Here is a 22065-nt window from a genome sequence, read left to right as displayed (position 1 = left end):
ATCGCATTTGCATGCTGCATTAAGCCCGGCGCCGAAACATGTAAGTAGGGTAGCGGAAAAGCAACCCCATCAAAAGAACATAACTATAGAATATACACAATTAGTAAAGAACTAATAAGTATGTATCAGGTGTATAACATTGAAGATTGTACATATGTTTTCGGCAACAGAGTAGAATGACTGGAACACCCCCGTTGCGTGGAGGTTTGCTCCGCTATAGCACCAAGCTGGGTCTGGCTCCAGGGGCCGCCCTGGGGGGGGAGGGGGCCTTGCTCGCAATGTCGTACGTACATGTGGGTTTGTCAAAACGTCTCCGGTCCAGAACAGAACAATTGATGGAAGCCGGTTCTGCGCCGGCGCCCTGACGCTCGTTCTATCGTGCGTATGCATGCACTTTTCTAAGAAAAAGGGCTCATATCCAGCCCCTTGAGTCCCCATATTGCCATGTGCGTGCTTACAGCACTCCTGAAATCGAAACTGCTGCAGAAACAGAAAGCGCTGGGTGTCAATTAATTCATGGCCCAGTGTAACACCTGCAGTCAGGAGAACAGCGATTGGCACGGGATGAGATCAGTCGTGTGGAGAACTTTGGCTGTCCTTCTCGCTGCCTCGGGGCGAGGATCCATCCCATCATATCAGATGCAGATATGCAGCTTCGACGAGAGCCGTCCGACAAGAGATTTACATTGGAGGTGTGTGTGTGTGTGTGTGTGTGTGTGTGTGTGTGTGCGTGTGTCGCACCCGAAAAGAGTCAATGAGCGACGCTGGCTAAACTGCAACAAACAAACAAAAAAGCCCCGAGGAGGTTTGTTCTGTGTTCCCCGCCCAGCAGCGCCTGTCAAGCCGCGAAGAGATTACCACCTCCTCAACTCCTCCATGCCCTGAAGCTGGAGACCGCCGATTGCGACCCCACCCGCAGGTTGGGTCCGAGAGGAACAGGAACTGAGTAAGTGGTGCTGTCCGTGTAAAGTGGTCTTCCCGACTAAGCAAGTCCTTACTTGTCTAAAACCCTTCCATTCATTGGTCACGTCAAGACAACGGCAATCGTCGTGAAATCGGGGTTTGGGGGGTGTAGCGGCGGCCGTCGTACCGTGGTAGTCGTAGACTTAAAACCACCACTTACAAGCAGGACAACGTGGAAAGTAAGCTACGTCGAAGCTCGGCAAGACGTCGAAGCTCGGCAAGTCGCCGTCCCTCCAGTAGCAACTCCTCACAACCCCAACTCTACTCTACACATCCAGCCTGATCCGAGTCGCACACACTAACGTGCACATATATGCATATAAGACTGATATGGATGACTAGTGGCGTCTGTGTGTGTGTGCATCTTTCTGACCAGCCAGAAGACGACCTGCTGAGTGAGTGAGGGGCGAGCCGCGCTCTTCGCACGCCCGACTCTGTACGACCGTTGCCATGTGTATAGTACGTACAGCCCTCGGTGCAGGGACGCTGACATTCGTCCACACCCTGTTTCCACGTCGGCTTCCATCTGCTCTCTGCTCTGCTCTCCGCTCTGCCGCAAAGGACGGACAAGGACGCGTGGGGTGTGTTGCGTCGAGAGACCCTTGTCGAGGAATTTATAAACCAGGGTCGGGATAGCCAGCAGGGGTAAAAAGCTGCCCCCCGGGCCCAGTGCCTGCAGGTTTGCGCTCGTCCTCAAGATTCAAACCTTTCGAGTGCAATTAAACAACCTGGATCCCCTCCTTCCCTGGGCACGAGCCCCTCCAACCCGACCCTGGTCCATCTACACAGCAAGACTACTGTACCTACCTACCTTCCGAATGCTTTATCAGAGGTGACATCCTCGCTGGGCCCGTCGGTTACAACGCTCTTCAGGGAATGACGCTTTTACCCCCTCCCTCCATTTTTAGAGAGACTTTGGGAAAAACAACTCTGAGAGCTGTTACTTTTCTTTATTTGCTTACAAGAGCTCGCTTTTGCTTTGGGTCAGTCGAACACATATACATCAGGCAGGAAAGACTGAGTATAATGGACTGCTTGTAAGTTGGGGCATCAGGAGCGGCTGCTGCTCCTTCTCCTCTACTCTATTAATTTCATCTGTCGAATAGAACACAGCTGACACTACTAAAGCACAATAACCACCGATTGCATAGAGCTGGGCAGCACAATCTCCAGGGCCACCCTCGTCCTGAACGGGTTCGTCCGCGAAGTGCGCGAGGCCCGGTCCGACCTCGACGCCGTCTCGCGGGAGCTGCACTCGCTGCGGGGCGTCCTGAACCTCCTGAAGGACGACGCGCCCAACCTGCCGTCCAAGATCGCGGCCCAGACGCCCGCGATATTGCAGCAGTGCAATGCCATCGTGGACGAGCTCGACACCAGCCTGCTGGCGCTCTCCAGGCCCGAGCTGTCGCGGCCGGAAAAGAGGACCCGGTGGATCTCGGAGGGCAAGCCGCACATCGCCGACTTGCGAGACGCCCTAGAGGCGCACCGGACGACCGTGGGACTCGCCCTCGACCTCGTCGGCGCGTAAGTAGTCGGACTTCTACTAGAAGTTGGCGGTATGCGCTAACTTGTTGACTTAGCACAAGCGGGCGCGATCTCTATGACAACACGGACGGGGGATACTTTGAGGACCTGGACAACGTACGGCAACAGACGGAGGTCCGAGGCGAAGCCATCCGGATCATCGAGGAGCTGGGCCAGCTCCAGTTCCGCCTGCCGGACGAGTTTGAATCGGGCGGGACCGAGCACAACCTGCAGACGTACTTCTCCGCCCTCAAGACGTACGCGGACTCCCTGATCATCGCCGACATGGAGAACGGCGCCTACATAGGGAGCGGGCCGTCGTTTGGGGCGTACGTCGGCGACGAACCGGAAGGCGCCGCGGCAGCGATCGAGGCCAGCCAGGGCCCGGACAGCGCCATCGGCGTCAGCGACGGGGAGTCGTCTTCGTCGAAACCGGCAAAGAATATCCCCGGCGGCGAGAAGAGTAGTAGCGTGCGCAAGAGCTCCGAAGACCACGCCGAGCCCTACCTCGCCGAGGTGAACACGCTGATGGAGGAGATGATGACCGAAGACGGCTCGAGCCGCGCGCCGAGTCGAGCGCCGAGCCGCGCCCCGACGCCGCCGCCCAAAGACGCCAAGCGGCTCGACGCGCGGCGGAAAACCATGGTGACCCCTTTCGCCTCGTTCGAACTGGCGCCCGAGGAGGCGTTCGGGGTCGTGACCGAGATCACCTCCAACGGGAACCGCCTGCGAAGCCAGGGCGGCGGCAACGGCAGCAACAACACCAAGAGCCCCCGGTTCGGGAACTTCAGCGTGGGCCGCCTGTTTGGCCACGTGCGGAACGCCATCTCGGAATCGTCGTCGTCCAAGGACGACCTGAGCTCGATGCTGGACGACCACATGCGGCCGTCGACGCCCATCATCCAGGCGAGCCTCGTGCGGCGGGGCAGCCGGCGGCTGTCCACGTCCATCAAGAAGCTGCCGCTGTGGACGACGGAGCTCGAGGACCCGGAGGGCCCGTCCTCGCCGGGCTCCAACGCCGTCTTCGGCGTCTCCCTCGCCAAGAGCATGCAGGCGGCCAAGAGCACGGCCAAGACGCACCACGGCGGCGGCGGCGGCAGCGGCTCGTCGCGGCGCGAGTTCCCGCTCTGCATCCACAAGTGCTGCAGCTTCCTGCAGCGAGAGGGGGTCGAGGCGCCGGATATTTTTGCCGAACCGGGCGACGGGTACCGCGTCCAAAAGCTCAAGGAGACCTTCAGCCGGGCGCCCAAGTACGGCGAGAACGTCAACTGGGACAACTACGGCGTGTACGACGCCGCCGACATCATCATGATTTTCTTATCGCAGCTCCCGAAGCCGCTGATCTCGGAGTCGGTCGCGAAGCGGTGGATCTCGCTGTCGCGGCAGGCGACGCAGAGCGGCTCCAGCTCGACGCGGACCGACCAGTGCATCGACTTTTGGGAGGAGGCGCTGGGCGGCCTGCGCGGTCCTGGCCGCGGCATCTTCAAGCTGCTGCTGAACCTGTGGTCTTCGATCGCGGACGCGGCCGAGAAGAACGACATGACGGCCGAGCGGCTCGCGGGGACGGTGCTCAAGCCCCTGATGCACACTTCGTCCGAAAAGTACAGCACCGACTATATGCTCGGACTGGCGTTCCTGATCCGAAAACGAAGCGAGTACACCATGCTGCTGAACGAAGGCAGGCCGAGCCGGGCTGCCTTTTGAGATTTGTAGCAGCAGCCGCAGCAGCGTCGGTCGTCGTCTTTGAGCAGCAGCATGCTGGGTGAGCTTACAGCAGCCGTCTGGACAAACGGCGTTACATCTGCAGACGATGACTGGCCGATTTTGAGCGCCTTTTGCTTCTCCATTATAACCTCACTATCGTTTACCTATATTTCTCGATGGTTTCCTAATACGTTCTCTTTTTTTGTTTGGCTTTTTACTTACTCTTATTATGCCTGAGAGTACGGCCGGAAGGTTCCCTGGGTTTTGACTGCTTATACCCGGAGAAACAAAGATACCCCGAGGAGTTGATATGAAACTTGTGAATGTGTTTATGCAGAGGGACAGGCTTGAATAATTGTCAAATACATACATACATACAAATACAATGGAGTAATGTAGTTCCTCGATGGACACACACACACACACAGAGAGAGAGAGAACTTGGGTCTGGATTGGTTTATTGGATTTTTCTTGGTTGGTTGGCCGGTGGAGACGCGAATTATTTGCAGGAGGCTGGACTTCGACAGCCTGTTGTTGAATGGATGGATGGAGATGGAGATGGATGATGAAGCTAGGTTGGTGCTGCAGGTGCAAGTCATGATGAGGTGAGGGGTTCCAAGATTTTTCTTCAAGAGAACCCGATGGAGGGTTGGATGTTGGAGATTCGCAGCCAGTCCAAGTATCTTTATGAAAAAAGTGCTGGAATTATTCATGTATATAGATATGTATGTAAATACTTACATGCTAGAAACAAGTGATCGGAGAGGTGCCAGCGATTCAATAGTTCGTTTCAGTGCCGCACGCCCGGCCTTTAAGTGATTTGGCTGTCTCGGCACGTAAGCAGCGCGGGCATGCAATCACTTAACAAAGGCACGCGTGCCTGTGGGGCCCTCCTGGCGCTCTGCCTAAAGCAACCCAGCCCACTGGGACTGGGAAAAGAACGCCGGATGGGAAGACGATCAAAGTGATGATGCAAACCTTGGGGCTGCACTTTGTAGACTTTGACCCGGGCGTTCCAAAAGAGCAATGATGTTCTCTGGTCGGCCATCAATGTATGCAAATCATCAGTTAGCCCTCGGATAGTCAGTCAGATAGGCTGGTTGCTGCAAAAAGCAAGACTCGCTATATCATGGCATGGAGAGTGGCTCCGTCATCCTCCCATCAGCTCCAAACGTGCCTAAAGCGACGAACCCCGGGCCCTGGCTACCTGGCTACCTGGCTGGAATAGGCCAATTCGGTCCCTCGTAGGCGATACCAAGTGCCCTGTGAGCTCACTGGAACCGCAGGCGCTACCCCACTGTAGGAGAACACGGCTTAGTGGTCTTTTTTTTTCTCCCATCAATTCTACGCGCACCGCGCCCGCGTCTCGACCGCGCCGGTCCCTCCCTTTTAAAACCGGGCCAAAGCCAGCTTTCCATTTTGTAGGGCAAGACATCTCATCTCTCTACCCAAAGTAAAGCCAAGTTGTAGGCCGCCGTCCACGAGACCAAACCAACCTCACCACACACACACACACCACTCCCGAGAACCCGACCAAATCTGCAGGCCGCTGGAAGCGAAGCGAGAAAAGATAATCCTTCACCTGCTTACTTACTTTTTGCTCACGACGCCGGCTTGCTCAGAGCAGATCTCTCTGCCACTACGCTCCCTTTTTTTCCAACGTCGAAATCCAAACTGGCCTATAAGCGTGGAAGTGGTTCGCTTAAGAGGACTGCACCCTGGTTAGCCAGTGAAACGCGCCTTTGGCACCGCGAACCCCCCTGCTAGCCAAAAACGCGCGGGACTTTACTACTGCAGCAGAAACGTGATATTTCTCGTCCACCACCTTTTCTCACCACGCAAACCTTTTTGGGACTTCTTGGTCACTTGAGGAAGTAAAAAAACCAAAACCAAAAAGGCCTTGGATCTCTTCATTGGTATGATCATTGGCAAATAGGCATCATATCAGTCTCTCCCGTGAAGAAAATGGCACCTGCTGCAGAGGTATCTGAGCCCACGTTGCCGGCTCTCCTATCCAGCCCATCCAAGAAACGACCAGCTCCCTCTCTGTTGCCGCCCTTCGAGCCGCTCTCGTCCTCGCCCGGATTCCCGCGTCCTCCCAAACGACAGGCTCGTGTAGGGTCGATTGGGGCCAACAACAATTATCTCAAGTACCCGACGCCGGTCCCGACTTCCAGTACGGGCATCCTCTCTTCGTCTCCGCCTCATGCCCACGGCCCCAGACCGAGCCTGGTACGCACCCAGTCCGTCGCGTCAGAGCGGGCTCCTCTTTCTGCCGTGCCCTCGGTCGACCTGAACGAGAACGGGGAGACTCTGCTCATGGGCCGTTCCAGCAACTCGTCTCACTTCCAGCTTTCGGCCAACCGCCTCGTGTCACGCGTCCATGTCAAGGCTCGATACCTGCCAGCTGCCGACCCCCTCGAGCCGAACAAGATTGAGATCATCTGCAACGGCTGGAATGGCCTGAAGCTGCACTGCCAGGGCCGAACATGGGAGCTGTCCAAGGGTGATACCTTCACGTCGGAGACGGAGAATGCCGAGATCATGTTGGATGTACACGATTCGCGTGTCATGGTGCGTTGGCCTAAGAGGGATCGCCATGAAGCTGCTGCGAACCTGTCCGACTCTTCGTGGGACGACTCGCCCCGTGTCAGACCCAACCGTCAGGGTTCCGTGTCGGACCTGCTCCAGTCCAGCCCCTTACGCCGCCAGACGCGTCTCAAGTCGCCCGAGTCACCCACCCCGTTCAGCAAGTCTTCGTCTAGCATAGACTCGCTGCTTGAGAACGAGGTCGGCGGCGAGCCGGTGCACATCTATGAAGATCCGGATGCTGATGAGCCTGAGCTCCCGACGCAGGTCGTCCCTGATGTCGACGTGTCGTTTGCGGCGACCGAGATCACCAACAGCTTCTCGAGTGACCTGAGTGAACCTGATGATGAGAACGACCCTGACGAGGAGAACGACCCTATCGTGCACTCCTTTGGCCCCTTCGGCGCCAACCTCACCAACCGCCTGGCTGGCATCACTGCCGCCGACTCGCCGCGTCAGCCTTCTCGCCTGGGTTCCGGTAGCACCACGGCTCATCCCTCCATCGAGCCGGAGGAGCCTCTCAACGTGAACATCGATGTGGATGCCGTCAAGAACCACGTGATCAACCAGCTCGCGTACTCCCGGTTGTCGTCGAACCCTCTGTCGGGCATCTTGAATAACCTACCGTCCGAGGAGAAGAAGGACCTCAGCAAGAACGATCTGCGTAGAATCATCGAGGCCACTGAGTGCATCGGTGTCATCGCCCGGCAAGGCAAGGATGCGGCCGGAAAGCCGTTAGAGAGCGAGTACTACTATGTGCCCGAGAGAGATACGGACGACTCGCGTCGTCTCGCCGTCACGGATGGTCTGCGGAAGCCAAGCCTGAGAGCTTGCAGGAAACAGCACAAGGTAACTTGCCATCATCCTATCCAGAAAAAGTTAAAGTGGTGCCTATGTTAACACATACCAGCAATACTATTGGAAGCGTCCCAAGACCCCTTAGGGGTGGAGCGAAAGATGTTGAGTTGTGAGATGTCGAATCTTGTTGTGTGATGACGGTGCTCTGAGTGGCCGTTGGTTAGAAGAAGGCGTGGGCGGCGCACCGATACCCCTTTTCACTGTTCGTCGTTCTGGTATAGGGGCAGAGTTGGAAAGACTCTGTCGCCTGTTTGTGCATAGCCAAAGGAGTTCTTGTGGCATTGGGGGAGGTCTTTTTCGGTTCATTGTATTATTGTTGGTGGTTGGGTATTGAGGCTCTCACGCGACTATGAATTCCGCCTCGGCGTTTGATAGACGGGGTGGTCTATCGATGCTCGGTCGACACAGGATATAGGCAGGCTATCGTAACGAGGCGCAACTGTCATGAAGAACATCTACCTTGTCTCTATGGCTTGTGACCTTGTTGATATGTTGTCAGGAGACTAAGCGTCCAAGGCTTGGAGAATGGTTCCAGCAGTCAGCTTTGGCTGGCGAGGCTCTGGAAACCCCTGGGAGCAAACAGACTCTAGCAGATTTTTAGAGGCTAAGGCTGTAGATGGCCTTGGGAGAAAGTGACGAGGTTTAGAACAGTGCAGGGGTGCAGTGCCAATCTGTACAGAGATCTAAGAACTTCGCTTCTCGCCCTGTCAGATGTAATGAGTTCCAAGGTAGTTGAAAATATAATGTACATTGAAGTTATTGATGGAAAGAGTCTACATGAGTCTGCACGGGATTACTGAAGGCAGCTGTTTGTCTAGAAGAAGGTTCTGTTTGAAGTTGGTCGGCCTGCTTACTCATCTTGACGTACCACATGCGGGCAATCTCTCCCGCTGATAAGCGCCAATGGCATTGCTCGCAGCCTACCCCGCAAGTTGGCGCCCCCCTGTTTGGTCGGTCCACCCAGCTCCTCCTTGCATCCCCGCTCCCGGTCGGTCTAGCCCAGCTCCAGCCGCCGATTCCCCACCATCCACTATCGAGCAGCTCCATACCTCCTCCAACTGAGCAGTCCGTCCGTACAGGCGTTACCTCTCCTCGTATCACACCACCTATCGCGAGACCTAGACGCAAGGTATTCTTAGCATAGTCCCATACCTAATCCGCTATCACATTTGCCCTATTGGTTTCGAATTCCTTTCTTTCTCCTCTTGCAAGTGTTGAGCTCTCGATCCCACCTGTTTCTCTTCCGTTCCTGACATCCACGAACAAATCCACACCACCCCCAAGCTCTCTCCGTCCGGAAATCCAGTGAGCTCTGCCAGCCGTACAAGCTCAGGCAGTCGTCCCCTCATCCTACTGCTACGAACGAAGCAACCGATCAACCCATCTCTCTCTCTCTCTCTCTCTCCACCATCTCAAGACCAACAGCCGACATGTCTTCCAACCCCAGCCACACCGACACCACCTCCGACGCCGCCCCCGTCAAGGTCCCGGCCGCCCCGGCCTCGCCGCAGCTCGAAAAGGACGCCGCCCGCGCCATGCGGGGCGCCGAGTCGTGGAAGCCCTCGTTTGCGCGCCAGCAGAGCTTCAGTAAGGAGGAGCAGAAGCACGCGCTGCAGATGTCGGGCCTCGGCAGCGGCAGCGGCGACAGCAGCGGCAAGTCCGGGCACGGATTCACCGAGAAGTAGGAAGAAAAGCAAGGGAAGAAGCATGAAAACAGTCGCTCTGGTGTTTTTGGATCGTAATTGGGAGAAACAAGGAAGGGAACGAGTGGGCTTCGATTGGGTTCTTCTCTGGTTGGTCTGGTGACTCCGGCTCAAGGGGGGGACGGATGGGTTCGGTCAGAATGGGATATACATGGCACAAAAAAATAGTCGGAATGGTGGTCGTGTGGGCATATGCATTGAAAAAAGGTCAGATCGGTATTTGCCGTCTCTAGATTGCTGGCTTGATCGGGGGAAGCTCCGGTTTGTATCCCACGACATAGGGGATCTCCCCGGTCACGGTATTAGCTGTGGCCTGGATATGGAGAGACAAACCACTGCGTGCAAGGTTGGACAAGAACATGATCATTGGACTTCCAACAACCGCTTCAACTGTGATTCTGCAAGGCCCTCACATCCCACGACATATCTTCAGTTAGGAGTGGAGGAGCGAATTCTTCGATACGAGCTATGCCAAAACTTCAATAGCTACTGTACATGCGAGTCGCAAATATGGAAAACCCCAAGAAAGCCTACTGATTGGATATGCCCCGGTTACTCACAATAAGAAATCCCATCTCTTGGCATGAACGAGATTGCCAAGGAAAGCCCACCCACCGCCCATATACTCCAAAATCAGTGTAATCCGCCCCTATGCCTGACCACGGTGCGGACTAAGCAACTCCGAGGACATAGTACCTATGACTTGAAGTGCTAAAACCCCGTCGGCCCTTTTCCATCAATGCCACCGGTCGCAAAGTATTCCCCAATGACCCCCAACGCGTACGAGACCCCCGCGACCCACACGCCGCCGACAAAGATCCTCTTCGTCAAGCCTGCTTTCTTTTTCTTCTTCTTCAGGCTTCTGTCAGCATACACTTTGGGACCGCTGAAGACGGGCTCCTCGCGCCTGACATCGATATGGGATCGGAACGGCGGAGACCGGCGCTGCTGTCTCGCCTCGACAAAAGAATCATTGTAGTTGACGAACCCGGTGGGAGAGGCAAAGGCCGCCGCGTTAGGAAGCGGGTTCCTGCCCATCATGTCGATGGGGTTGACAGGGTGAGCAGTAGAGGCGTTGGTGGAATCCTCTAGCGAAGAAGATGATGGCGTTGATGATGCAGATGGCTCGTGGACCTTGCGGAAGACGAGAACATCGCCACTCCCCGAAACAATCTCAAACCCCTCCGCGCGCAACGGCTCAAAATGAGGAAAGAACTTGGTGGGGTTGGACAGGCGCACGAGTACCTCACTGGGTGTCAACGGCGCCGCTTGATCTGGTACAATAGAAGTAGTCTCAGCAATGCTGACGTTTTGCATCGTCGGGTCGTAGGCTAGGATTTTGTAGATGGCCGGTGCGGCGGCATCTGGAGGGGAGGTTGGAGGCGGAGATCTCGGGGGCAACGTTACTGGGGTTTCGGGATTCAGATCTCCGTACTTTGTTTTCTCGTGCGCTTGTGCGGTACCACGTCCATCTTTGCTCAAGGTTTCTTCGTCTGGTGACACTTCCGAAGATGGGTCAGTGTCAGCTTCTGTTTGTTGTCGTGGACTCACTGGATTCTTACTTGGACGCTCGGCCGGCTCGCCAGTGGCTGCTGCGTTCATCCGACCCAGCGCTGTCTCCACGTTTGAATTGAAATGGCACGTCAGATTATCAGAGTAATCCTTCTCGGCGCTCTGAATATCAATCTGTCTCGCTTCGTCGGATGCCGGGCCAAGACCATGCTCCTTCAGCAGCTCGTGGAACTTCTCAGGCGGGTCGCGGAAGATGTTGACCGACGGCTGGTCCTCCATGGCTTTCCGCCGGGATCGCTGGAGGCTTGCACTTACTTCCCTGTCTATTGCGTCGGATACGGCGATATGGCCGGTCATGGCCTGTTCGAGGTTCTCGCGGTTTTCCTTGTCCGCGTCGAATTCCCCAAGACTCTTCTCGATCGGGTCTTGCGCCTCGGGAGCTTTGCCGTCGGGTTCCTGGTACCGGTATGCTGCCTTGTACTGGTCCAGATCACCATATTGCTCAAAGGGCTCGCCTTCTTCGGCGGCCTGAACCTCCTTGAACACGTCGGAGCGATACTTATCCAGGTCTTCGTACTGCGACCCTTGTTTGGTCTCCGACTGCCCCTCTTGGTGAAGGAAAGGCTGGTACTTATCCAGGTCCTCGTACTGGGGCTTTGCCGAAGCCATACCGTCGTCGACTTGGTCCGTGTGAGACTGGTACTTGTCCAAGTCTTCGTACTTTGGCGCTGCCGCTTCACCGGATACGGCATCTTCGTTGTGCATATATGGCCTGTATTTGTGTAAGTCATCATACTCTGGTTTGGGCTCGGGCTGAGTCGCATCTGATTCCTTGTACCTGAAGGGCTTGTAGTCGCCAAGGTCATACTTTGGTGCGGACCACGAAACTGCTATCTCGTCAGGCTGCATGGGTCGGTAGTCGTGTAAGTCGTCATATTTCTGGACCAGTTGTTCCGCTTCATACTTGATTTCGTCATGCTCTGTAGGGTTGTATTTGTCGAGGTCGTCATACGTTTGGGTGGCCTCTTCTGAAGGGTTACGGATCTCGTCATGCTCTATAGGCTTGTAGTCGTGCAGATCGTCGTATTTTGGTGTTGCCGCCTCTGTGGAAATGTCCTTGATTTCGTCGGGCTCTGCAGGGGTGTATTTGTGTAGATCGTCGTATACTTCCGCCTGATCCTCTGGGGGTAGATGATTCAAAGAGTACTCTTCAGCCTGAACCCCAGGCTGGGGCTGGTACGTAGCCGTCGAGTCGCGGCTTTGATAGGGTGCGGCAGATAACGGATCGATTTCCACTTCCTCGTACCTTCTTAGTTCCTCTCTAGAAGGCGTCTCATCTGGGTAAGTAGGCGGCCCATTTGGCGCGAAAGGCGTATGCCGAAACCTATAAGACTTGGAGGTACCGTTAGGCGACTCGGTATTCGACCCGGTAGCCCCAAATGTCTTGCGGATCACCTTGCGGTTGGTGATTGGGTCAATGATGAATTCTGCTTCCGGTGAGGTGCCCGTCGAAGATCCCTCCGTTGCAGACGAGCCACGGCCCGAGCCCGCCCGCGTGATTCCTGGAGAGGTTTGCCTGGTCCATCGATGTATGACGTCGCCCAGAGGACTGGTCCATGTGCTACTGGTAGTAGACTCGGTCGTCTGCGTGCCGTCTTTCAGATTTCCCTCTTCGTTTGCTTGAGACGGCTTGGTACCGTAGCTAACCATGCGGCTGCCACAGATGGAAGTGCCAGCATGCCAGTATTTTCCAATGACGCGCCGCAGTGCGGTCTTGGCGTCGTCGGCCAGCGGGTTCTGGTCCCATGACGACCTTCTGTTCTGCGTCTCGGCATACTTGTACATGATCATGCGTTGGCGGCGGCGCGCGTGTCTTTGAAAGTCGGGGCCGAAGTAGGATGACCAAATGCCGCATCGGTATGAACGGGTTTGTTGGTGACGACCGTTCAGCAACACCGAAGTGCTGAGTGGTGCGAGAACATTGGAGCTGGATGCTCTGACGTAGAGCGACCCGGCGCCCGGGGACGTTTGCGATACAATGTTGGTCAGCATCGCGACGACTGGCTGGATGCCAACTACAATATCATGCTACCGGCTGCCGACTTATACCCTATAGTGACATTAGATATCGTGCCCATGGGCACGGACAGGACGTAATGCAATGAGGGTAGGGTTCTGACGGGTAGAAGCTGGAGCTGGAGCTCATGCGGAGTCACTCACGTAACCAGATCGGAAGGTACTTACACGCAACACCGTTGCTGGCGTTCACGGGACGGAGAGGAATGGTGGGAGAAGTTCAGGAAGCTCTGGTAGCGATATGATTCTTCATTCGGGACTGTATTACGTGCGTATAATCGATAGAAGCAATCGTCATACAACTGAGAGGAAATACATGGAAGTTCGGAAGATGAAGAAGTTGAAGTTTGAAACTCGCTGAAGCTCAACCCGGGGTGTTTGGGGGATGCCCCCTCACTGCCGACCAACTCCAAGTCTCCAACCAACCCCATGCATCCCTTCTGGCCGCGGCTGGGCTAATACGACCAGGTGCCAGGCACTTCGGTTTCTGTTCACTGCATGGGCATAAAGTACAGCTTTGCGACTATTGCTGTAGACCAGTGATACACAGAACCCAAGCACTGAGGGATAGGATTCCCGCCATCATACGCTGTACACACACATACATGACTGCCCAGGACAGCTCTCTCCAGGCCTCTTGCTTGTCAGCTGCCCTCGATGATGCTGGTATCCGCAGACCCTCATGCGCCTGAAACATGCAAATCCGGGGCCGCATCTGGGAGGGTCTAGCTGGCGTCTAAACGTGGGTCAGTCGGGCGGGTAGTGCGGGGTAAAGTACATCATTCCAATTGATGGCTCCATTCCAATATTCATCAATACTGCCTCGCAGTCATACGAAGAACTACCTAACACACAGTAATAAACGCTTCCTCGATCATTAAACGTTGGCTGAGAATGGAGTAAGCAGTTCTTCGAGCGTTAGGGATTTGGAGAGTTAAAAATTATTCAAACGTTGATTCCGATTTCGACGTATTAAACGTCTCGGGCGTTGGCTATAATGGATGTACGTAGGCATTTTCAGATATCGGAACTGCAGTGCATCCGTGTATTTTTTTTCCCTAATGTAGCCTGCTACAGTGGTTTTCCTTTCCTGAAACAACCTCCAGTACTCCAAGGTTCGGGGAGCTTGCCCCTATTCTGCTTCCTCCTGCTCCATTATTCGCCTCCATTCCAGCTCGGCAGCCTGTTCTTGTTCGGCGCGTCGTAACTCTTCCTCGTCCAGCGTCTCTAGAGCCACTACCCATTTCCACTTGTCCTCCAACGATATAAGTTTCGCACCAAATGCAGACGTCGCAATAAATTCCCAAAAGGCTGCTGTTGGGCTCCTGCATTTCGCGCCGACGTATAGCGGCTGGGTCGACATCCGGAGGCGGATGTCTGAAAAGGCTTTTCAGAGCGCCTTGAGCCTCGAACGCAAAACGTAGACGATGCAGTGCGGACATTATGCTGAGGAGGTCGCAATTGGGCAGCGGATATTGGTTAGGACCGTCCGTCCTTAACTCATAGATGTCGCCAGTGCGGACACGAGTTGGTATATTCCCTGTTGTGTCATCACGTGGATCTCTGGTATCGTAAATGGATTGACCAAGTACAGGATCTTCGGTGTTCAATCTCAGGACTTGCAATCTCAGCTTCTTGTTCTCATCGCCTGGTTCTTCTGGCATCGGCTTCATATCAACTGACATATATCCCACACGTGGTGAACAGGTCCGTCAAGCGGGATGGTGTTGATACCGGCACATTCGCTGTCGGATAGCAAAGCAGTGACTCTGTCTGCCAGATCCAAGGGGAAACAGGGTTTTCATTGCGTGGCGGAAGATTGGTAAACGCAGAGAATATAACTTCTTGTCATCGCCCGTACCTGTCACTTCTTTGCAGTACATGTTGTTTGGCACAGTATGGGCACTCAGAGTTGGTTCAGTGCTGTGTGGTTCTGGTACCCTCCGCTTCTCCTTCGACGCGTCGTATCCAGTCGTGTCATAATGCAAAGGGTTCTCTGCCTCACCTTTCTGGGCCAGTGAAAGCCACGATGCCATGGTCATTTTATTTTGTCGGGAAAAAACGTGTGTAGCCTGGCCCATCGAACAACGAGTAATGTCCTCTAGGATCTCATAAAGTCTTGCGTTGGCGTCCATGAAGCTAGCAAAATCCATGTCGTCGTACTGTCGTGTGTCCCTGCGGAATCTGAGATCGTTCGACTCGCCATCAGGCAGCTGCAAATAGGCGAGCATCAGACGTTTTGATGCTTCGCTCCTGAATACATGCACTGCTTTTTCCGGTTTCTTCAGTTCGGCGTTCATGGATTTTCTAATATCTTGGCGTAGATATTCTGCTGCTGCAAACAGATCTTTTGTATGGTTGGATGCATCATGACTAGGAATGTCACCCGGCTCACTGTCCACGGGAGGTGGTTTGTTGCCAATGTACACTGAAGTAATCATACTGTCGATGACTCGATCCCGGAGTCAACAATTGTACAATACGATAATGTATAATTGATTAAATAATCGGAACTCTGATGGTATCACCGAAAGGATTTACAACGAATGACTTGTGTAAATCCGGGGCTGCATCTGGTAGTGCCTAGCTGAACGTGTGTTAATCAGAGGGTGGCTCCCTAGGTTGCTAGCCAGTGGGGAGCTTCAGAGCCTGTTCCGGCCCAAGCTCGGACAGGGCTTGAGATATCGACATCATTCCGTGACAGTAGTTCCCATAGCTTCGGGCTGACTCAAACGGCGATGGCAGATCGACGAATAGAAATTCTCCAGCCAGAACCTTGTCAAAGATTCCGATTGAATATATATTCTATAGGTACAGCTAGATTCAACTCTGTGACGTTTTTCTTGCCTTGCTTTCTCCTTTGGTCTACCTCTCCTGGCGCATTGAACGACTCTGCCAATTTCCTGCTTCGATCTGGATGACGGCAAGTTGCCCCGCCGTGGGGTAAAAGTTCAGCGCAACAGAGAAACCAATGCGCTTTTCTGAATAGACAGCATCACCACCAACACCCGACAACCCGAGCCCCTTTGCACTCCAACAGACCACCACACACAACAACCCAGTCGCCCAGATGAGTCGACGAACAGGCAAAGCCCAGGCCGCCAGCGGCAAAGCGGCCTTCGCGGCCGCTGGAGCAGGCGGTTTCGGAGCTTTCTCGTCCGCGTCGAGTGGAAGCAACCTATCATACCTGTCGGAGCCCCCGAACTTCGCGACCATATCCGATGCGAACGCCGCCGTCTCCTTCAAGAACCTGCTCAAGAAAGATGCCACCACCAAGACCAAGGCGCTGGAAGAACTGGTCTCGTTCGTGGAAGCCCACCCCCACGAGCGCGACGGCGGCGCCGAAGAAGCCATATTAGACGCCTGGGTCCAGCTGTACCCGCGCATATCCATAGACAACTCCCGGCGCGTCCGGGAGCTGTCGCACACCCTACAGCTCGAGCTCGTGAGGTCGGCCCGGAAGCGCATGGAACGTCGCATACCCAAGATCGTCGGGTCCTGGCTGGCCGGAACCTTTGACCGCGATCGGGGTGTTGCGCGAGTGGCCACAGACGGATTGGCCTCGTTCCTCACGACGCCAGAAAAAGTGGCACAGTTTTGGCGGAAGTGTCAAACGCAAATACTGGAATACGCCTCGGACGCAATACTAGAGACGGTGGACTCGTTGAGCGACGAGCGTTCCACCAACGCTGACGATGCCGAGGCCAAATACTACCGAGTTCTGGGCGGAAGCCTCGCGCTCGTGCTCAACCTACTAGAGAAACTCGATGTGGCGGGCATCGAAAAGAGCCAGGAGAGTTACGACACATTCTTCCAATCGGAAAAGGTCTGGACCAGCGCGGTCGTCAACGAAAACTTTGTGAGGAGGCAATCGCACCAGATGGTTCGGACCTGCCTCGACAAGATGCCAGGCATGATCGAGGATAGACTCCCGCAATTAAGCAAGATATATATCGCAGAAGGTCTGAAGAGCGACCAGACAGGGTCCGGGGCCGATTTTGTCGGGACTTTGCTCGCGTTGACGGCGAAGCATCCCACAATATGGACCACAGACTACAAGGCGAAGAAGTCGCCCCTTTCGCGCCTACAGCTATTCCTCGAAAAGGGCTCCCAGGGCGGCAGTGCGTCACATTGGGAGTCGGTCGACAAGCTCCTCAATACCTTGCCTGAGGGCATACTCCCCACAGACTTGGAAGGGGCTACAAAGTGTATAGAGTCTTTACGGGCGGGCGTCGTGAGACGAGAAGAGCCGCGCAGCAATGCGGTTGCTGCATGGTCGTGTTACCTGAGTCTTGTCAGGCAATTCATCATGAAACTGGACGCGGAAGGTTCTGCTACCAAGCTGGTACAAGACTGCCTTTTCCCACTCACGGAGCAATACCTTTTCCCTCGACCTGAGCTTTCGACCTGGGCTTCCGGGTGTCAGATACCCGTGGTCATCAAGGCGTATACGTCCTCCGCCGTATCGCCCAAGAAAGAAGTCGTGCAAGCGACGGAACAGCTTTGGGGAACGTTAAGAGACCAGTTCCGGGAGCGTATCAAGGGATCTTTACCTGAGGCGTCCAAAGACCATGAGAAATCCCAAAAGGCTATTGCGGACGAAGGCAGCCGGTGGTTCGCACTGACTGGGAAAATCCTCGAAGGCCACACGAAAACCATTGCGACCGACCGGCCCATACCGGATATTCCTGCCAAGCCGTCTGCTGAACTGCTGATTGACGCGCTCAAGCTTTTGGAGACCAGGCAGTGGAAGCCCTTCGGCGCCGCCGCCACAGTCCAGTCGTCCTTCAAAAGCTCATCGTTGCTATTTGAAACCTCGTGCGCTGATGAGGTTCTGCGTCAGCTGGAGGAGTCAGTGTCGACCGATGGCCTCGCACTACTGAAATCAGCCAGTGCGCCATACCTCTTCTCGAGCATCGTCGATCTGGGCGAGGTTCAAGGGCGACAGGCGGAATTCACCCGAGTATGGAAGGCGATAATCGCATCCGTCCTGTCGGCGGAGGACAACAAGTTGGCCGTCCAGGCAGTGACCATGCTTATCTCCAGCAATGCATCTGCATCGTTAGCCCATCAAGACGAGGTCCTACAGGAACACCTTGTCCGGTTCTGCCTCGACTGCACTGCGGGAGCTGGCGATGTGGACTGGAAGCTGTACGACGGTGTGCTTGGCTACAGCGCGTTGACCGATGACTCTACCAAGAAGTTGATCAAGGAGCTGGTGCACCGCATGGCCAACCCTAACGGGCAGCCGTCATCCGGGGTCTGCAAGGGACTTCTGCTTATTACGCAGAATGACCCCCAGCTTCTCTCCGTGGATGACGAGATCCACATGTCCCTGATGACGAGTATCCTGAGCCTGTCAGAGCAGTCCAACGACCCAGACTTGATAAGTCTGAAGGCCTTGCTAGACAAGCCGTCCACGAAGCCCAACAAGATCGAGATCATCCAGCACAACCTCAATGACGCCAGTGTTAGTTCTCTTACCATTGAGACTCTGGTACAGCAGGCGATGCATTTGGGGGACGCCGCCGGTGATGCCCAAGTTCTGGAGTCGATCATGCCAAACGCCGAGTGCTGGAAGAAAGAACTGGCTACCCTGTGCGAGAGTACTCCAAACCCGTCATTATCTCTTACGAGCAGCCTAGCAGGTTCATACTTCCTAGTTGCGCCTGATTCTCCGGAGGCCACAGGAGAGATGAAGCGCGACCGGAGCGGGTGCTCCATCGCGGGCAGGATGGCTATCTACTTGTCCAAGATGCTTTCATCTGGCTTGGACCTCAGTGCGCTCGCATCCGACAAACAGACAGACCTTCTGATATGTCTGGGCGTCACCGCGGAGGTTGCTTCAGACCAGCTGACGGTGATGGGGAAGAAGAGCGTTTGGACATCACTTGAGAGCGAGACCACCCAGGCATATGCCGAGGACATCGTCTCTTCATCCCGGAAGCTGTTAAGTTCGATGACCGATGATGCCAGTGGATGGAGAGATGGATCTGGCTCTAAGAACTCAGAGCTCATCCATGCCATCTTCAGCAAGTTGCTGGAAACCACCAAAGCCCCAACCACACTCGGCCTCTATCATGCCCGTGTACTGGGCGAGCTAGTGCAAGCTCTGACCGAGAGGCACGGCTTCCCTAGTTCAGCCGAGGATTGGTTGAACCAGCTGCAAGTCTTCAAGTCAAGCCCTTCGACCATTCTTCCCGCCGCGGCCTTCCTGATTGGGGCTGGCGAGACCTTGGCCGCCAGCAAGACCGTCAGCAACTTCTGCAACCGGCTTGTCAGCGATGTTGCTGGAGCCAAGTTGGATTCGGACAAAACATTAGGACTGCTAGTTGTGCTCAATGCGTGCATGCAAGTTTACGAAGCAGGTGAACTGCCCGTGGCCAACAACCGCCTCGTATTTGCGGTCAGGCAAATCACATCGTGGCTGGAAACACCCGAGGAGCTGGACTACCGCCTTGCCACCGAAAGTTGCCGCGCGCTTCGTTACTTGCTGCCTTGTATCAAGGATGTCTATGGGCCGTACTGGGAACGGGCTATTGACTTCTGCCTCTACCTGTTTACGAAGACGGCGGACGAGCCATTGGATCGCCGGTTACCCGGAATCAATGCTGCTCTACGTCTGCTCACTTCGATACAAGCCCTAGAGGAACCAAACGATGACCTTGTCGATGTGCTGCAAAGCACAGCAGAGACAAGGTCGGCAGCGCTGTTGGAGCTTCTGAATCTGTCACACGAGCAGGGAACACAGCCTCTGGAGATTGTCGAGACCATGGTATGCCGAATGGTGGAGAAGATCCCGCTGGACCATGTCAAGGATCTCTCGGACCTGTACGGCCTGGTGGCAGCCGGTTCGAGGACTATCCAAACCGCAGCCTTTTCTGTGCTTCACAAAGCTCTCCCAGCTGCTCAGGAGCAACTATCTCTGGATGTACTGCTTGACAAGAAGACTGCAAAGCTCCCAGACGAGCTCCTGTCGCTCCTCCTGGAGGCGCCAACCCTCGAGGCGTACTCCGACGAGGCGTTGGCTCGGTTCCCCACCCCCATCAGATCGTATCTGCTGTCGTGGCACCTCGTCTTCGACGCGTTCCAGGCGGCGTCTTTCAAACTACGCAGCGACTATGCCGACATCCTCAAGAGCGAGAACTACATCGGGCCCCTCATGGAGTTCACCTTTGACGTGCTGGGCCATTCGGCGGCGAACGGGTTGAATCTCGACAAGGAGAATCTGACGGTGGAGCATATCACTTCATATGACATTAAATTGGCAGAGACGGAGATGGAGGAGAAGAACATGCAATGGCTTCTGGTCCACCTCTTCTATCTCGTGCTCAAGTACGTTCCGGGGCTGTTCAAGGCGTGGTACATTGACTGCCGCTCCAAGCAAACCAAGATCGCGGTCGAGAGCTGGGTGGCCAAGTACTTCTCCCCATCATCGTGTCGGAGACACTTGAGGACGTAACGAAGTGGGCCGAGACGCAAGAGACGCCGGCCGATGATGAGAAGGAGCTCATTGTCCGGGTCAGCCGAGCGGCCAAAGAGATATCGGTGGGATACGAAGTCGACGAGCACGAGGCTTCGATTGCGATTCGGGTACCGCCCGCTTTCCCCCTCGACGGCGTGTCGGTGGTCACGGTCAACCGTCTGGCTGTCAGCGAGAAGAAGTGGCAGGCGTGGATCCTGGCAACCCAAGGCGTCATCACCTTCTCGGTAGGTTCAAGTTCGTCACTAGCGAGATTACAAGATAGCTAACATAGAATCAGGGTGGCAGTATCGTCGACGGCCTCCTGGCCTTCAAGCGCAACGTCAACGGCGCGATGAAGGGCCAGACCGAGTGTGCCATCTGCTACAGCATCATTAGTAGTGATAAGCGGATACCCGACAAGGCGTGCGGGACTTGCAAGAACCTCTTCCACAGGTCCTGCCTGTACAAGTGGTTCCGCAGCAGCAACCAGAACACCTGCCCGCTATGCCGAAACCCGATCGACTACTTATCGTAAAATATACATCTCGGTGCAACGGGAAAGCATGAGAGTTGTTATGTGTTTAGCGTCATAGGATAGATAAAATCAGCAGCGATGAGATCTAGGGACCGGACATGCAACAGAGTATGTATGCCATGAGACAAGCTTCCCAAGCTTTTGCCGAGACTATTTGGCTTTCTTGGTGAATGTCTTGGCCAGCCTGAACTCTTCGTGCCAACTCTTGGGCAGATCGTTGAGACGGTCATCATTAGTGCTTCTCCAGATTTTCCGATGCGACTTGACGTGCCCTAGCGTGAACGCATTGATTGGATGAGACGAAACCCCCGGTTTCTGTTTTCCTCTAGTCCCGGTTGGGACCGTGAGAGAGAGATCACTGCTGAGCTGGTGCCACGTGCTCTACCATTGTCTGTTCTCTTCACGACTGATAATGTTTCGAAATCTCGTAATAGTCTTGTGAGCATCAGAGACCAGGGGAAGAACCAATAGCCTAGTAACTGACTCGCGGGATAATATCCCCATCTACTTGTACGGAGGGTTCCTCACGCTGCTGCAGAATTTGATCTTTCTAATTTTACCGCAGCTCTAGTAAAGTCAGGGGCTGGCTATTTTTCGGCAGGATGATGTCACCCAGGGCATGCTTGGTTAGTCTAGACCGACTCCCTGCCCTCCCGTTGTCTTCTTTCCAACCCCATCGCCTGCCAACTGGCCCATCCCACCCATTGACGTGGGTGGTGAAACGTACGCCAAGCCCACGAACATGCTTCTTTGTGGTCGTGTCCGCCCGTCTTACGGCTGAAGTGGTGCCTTGGCATCGCGAAAAAGACATGTCTTGCTTCCCTGTTCGCTGGTCGTACATACAGTACATTAGGTACAGGGGGGGCCGGGGGTTGGCTTGCCAAATTTGAAGCGAAACGAAGCCCGGTCGATTCGATGATGCTGGGCGCTGATGCTGCTGCTGCTTGCTGTTGGACAACGAGCGGTTTTTTACCTTTCTCAGATTTCGCCATGTTTACTTCCTTCAATTGTTGAGTAAACTTAGAAAAGCTCCCTCTTGGCTCTTTGGGTTCCCAAAATATTTTGACAAGTCGTTCGTTTCCACCAGCCCGTGGGTTTCTACTGTGAATTTCACGCGCCGGCGAGGCCTCCGTCTC

The 22065-nt window shown here is 54.9% G+C and overlaps 6 protein-coding genes across 6 annotated transcripts; 4 read left to right on the top strand and 2 right to left on the bottom strand.

The window, feature by feature from the left end:
* Nucleotides 1-1989: 1989 nt before the first annotated feature.
* PG986_006375 (uncharacterized protein) lies at nt 1990-4191 on the top strand (the record flags this gene model as incomplete). Its single annotated transcript, XM_066842597.1, has 3 exons — nt 1990-2000; nt 2092-2487; nt 2544-4191. The coding sequence occupies 3 exons, from the start codon at nt 1990-1992 to the stop codon at nt 4189-4191; spliced, it is 2055 nt and encodes a 684-aa protein (XP_066702459.1).
* A 1965-nt stretch (nt 4192-6156) lies between these two features.
* Nucleotides 6157-7723, top strand: PG986_006374 (transcription factor Tos4; the record flags this gene model as incomplete). Its single annotated transcript, XM_066842596.1, has 2 exons — nt 6157-7629; nt 7691-7723. The coding sequence occupies 2 exons, from the start codon at nt 6157-6159 to the stop codon at nt 7721-7723; spliced, it is 1506 nt and encodes a 501-aa protein (XP_066702458.1).
* Nucleotides 7724-9068: 1345 nt separating this feature from the next.
* Nucleotides 9069-9323, top strand: PG986_006373 (uncharacterized protein; the record flags this gene model as incomplete). Its single annotated transcript, XM_066842595.1, has 1 exon — nt 9069-9323. One exon carries the CDS (start codon nt 9069-9071, stop codon nt 9321-9323), a length of 255 nt encoding a protein of 84 aa, XP_066702457.1.
* A 729-nt stretch (nt 9324-10052) lies between these two features.
* On the bottom strand, nt 10053-12905 carry PG986_006372 (uncharacterized protein; the record flags this gene model as incomplete). The annotated part of the gene is made up of 1 exon (XM_066842594.1): nt 10053-12905. The coding sequence occupies one exon, from the start codon at nt 12903-12905 to the stop codon at nt 10053-10055; it is 2853 nt and encodes a 950-aa protein (XP_066702456.1).
* Nucleotides 12906-14061: 1156 nt separating this feature from the next.
* On the bottom strand, nt 14062-15370 carry PG986_006371 (uncharacterized protein; the record flags this gene model as incomplete). Its single annotated transcript, XM_066842593.1, has 2 exons — nt 14062-14306; nt 14791-15370. The coding sequence occupies 2 exons, from the start codon at nt 15368-15370 to the stop codon at nt 14062-14064; spliced, it is 825 nt and encodes a 274-aa protein (XP_066702455.1).
* A 629-nt stretch (nt 15371-15999) lies between these two features.
* On the top strand, nt 16000-20929 carry PG986_006370 (uncharacterized protein; the record flags this gene model as incomplete). Its single annotated transcript, XM_066842592.1, has 3 exons — nt 16000-20340; nt 20397-20639; nt 20693-20929. The coding sequence occupies 3 exons, from the start codon at nt 16000-16002 to the stop codon at nt 20927-20929; spliced, it is 4821 nt and encodes a 1606-aa protein (XP_066702454.1).
* Between the last annotated feature and the right edge of the window lie 1136 nt (nt 20930-22065).

This window comes from Apiospora aurea (genome assembly GCF_038362705.1).
Source record: "Apiospora aurea strain CBS 24483 chromosome Unknown utg000004l_segment0_segment0, whole genome shotgun sequence".
Lineage (NCBI taxonomy): Eukaryota > Fungi > Ascomycota > Sordariomycetes > Amphisphaeriales > Apiosporaceae > Apiospora > Apiospora aurea.
The sequence above is the reverse complement of the archived record's forward strand: the minus strand, read 5'-3'. Positions and strand labels throughout refer to the sequence as shown.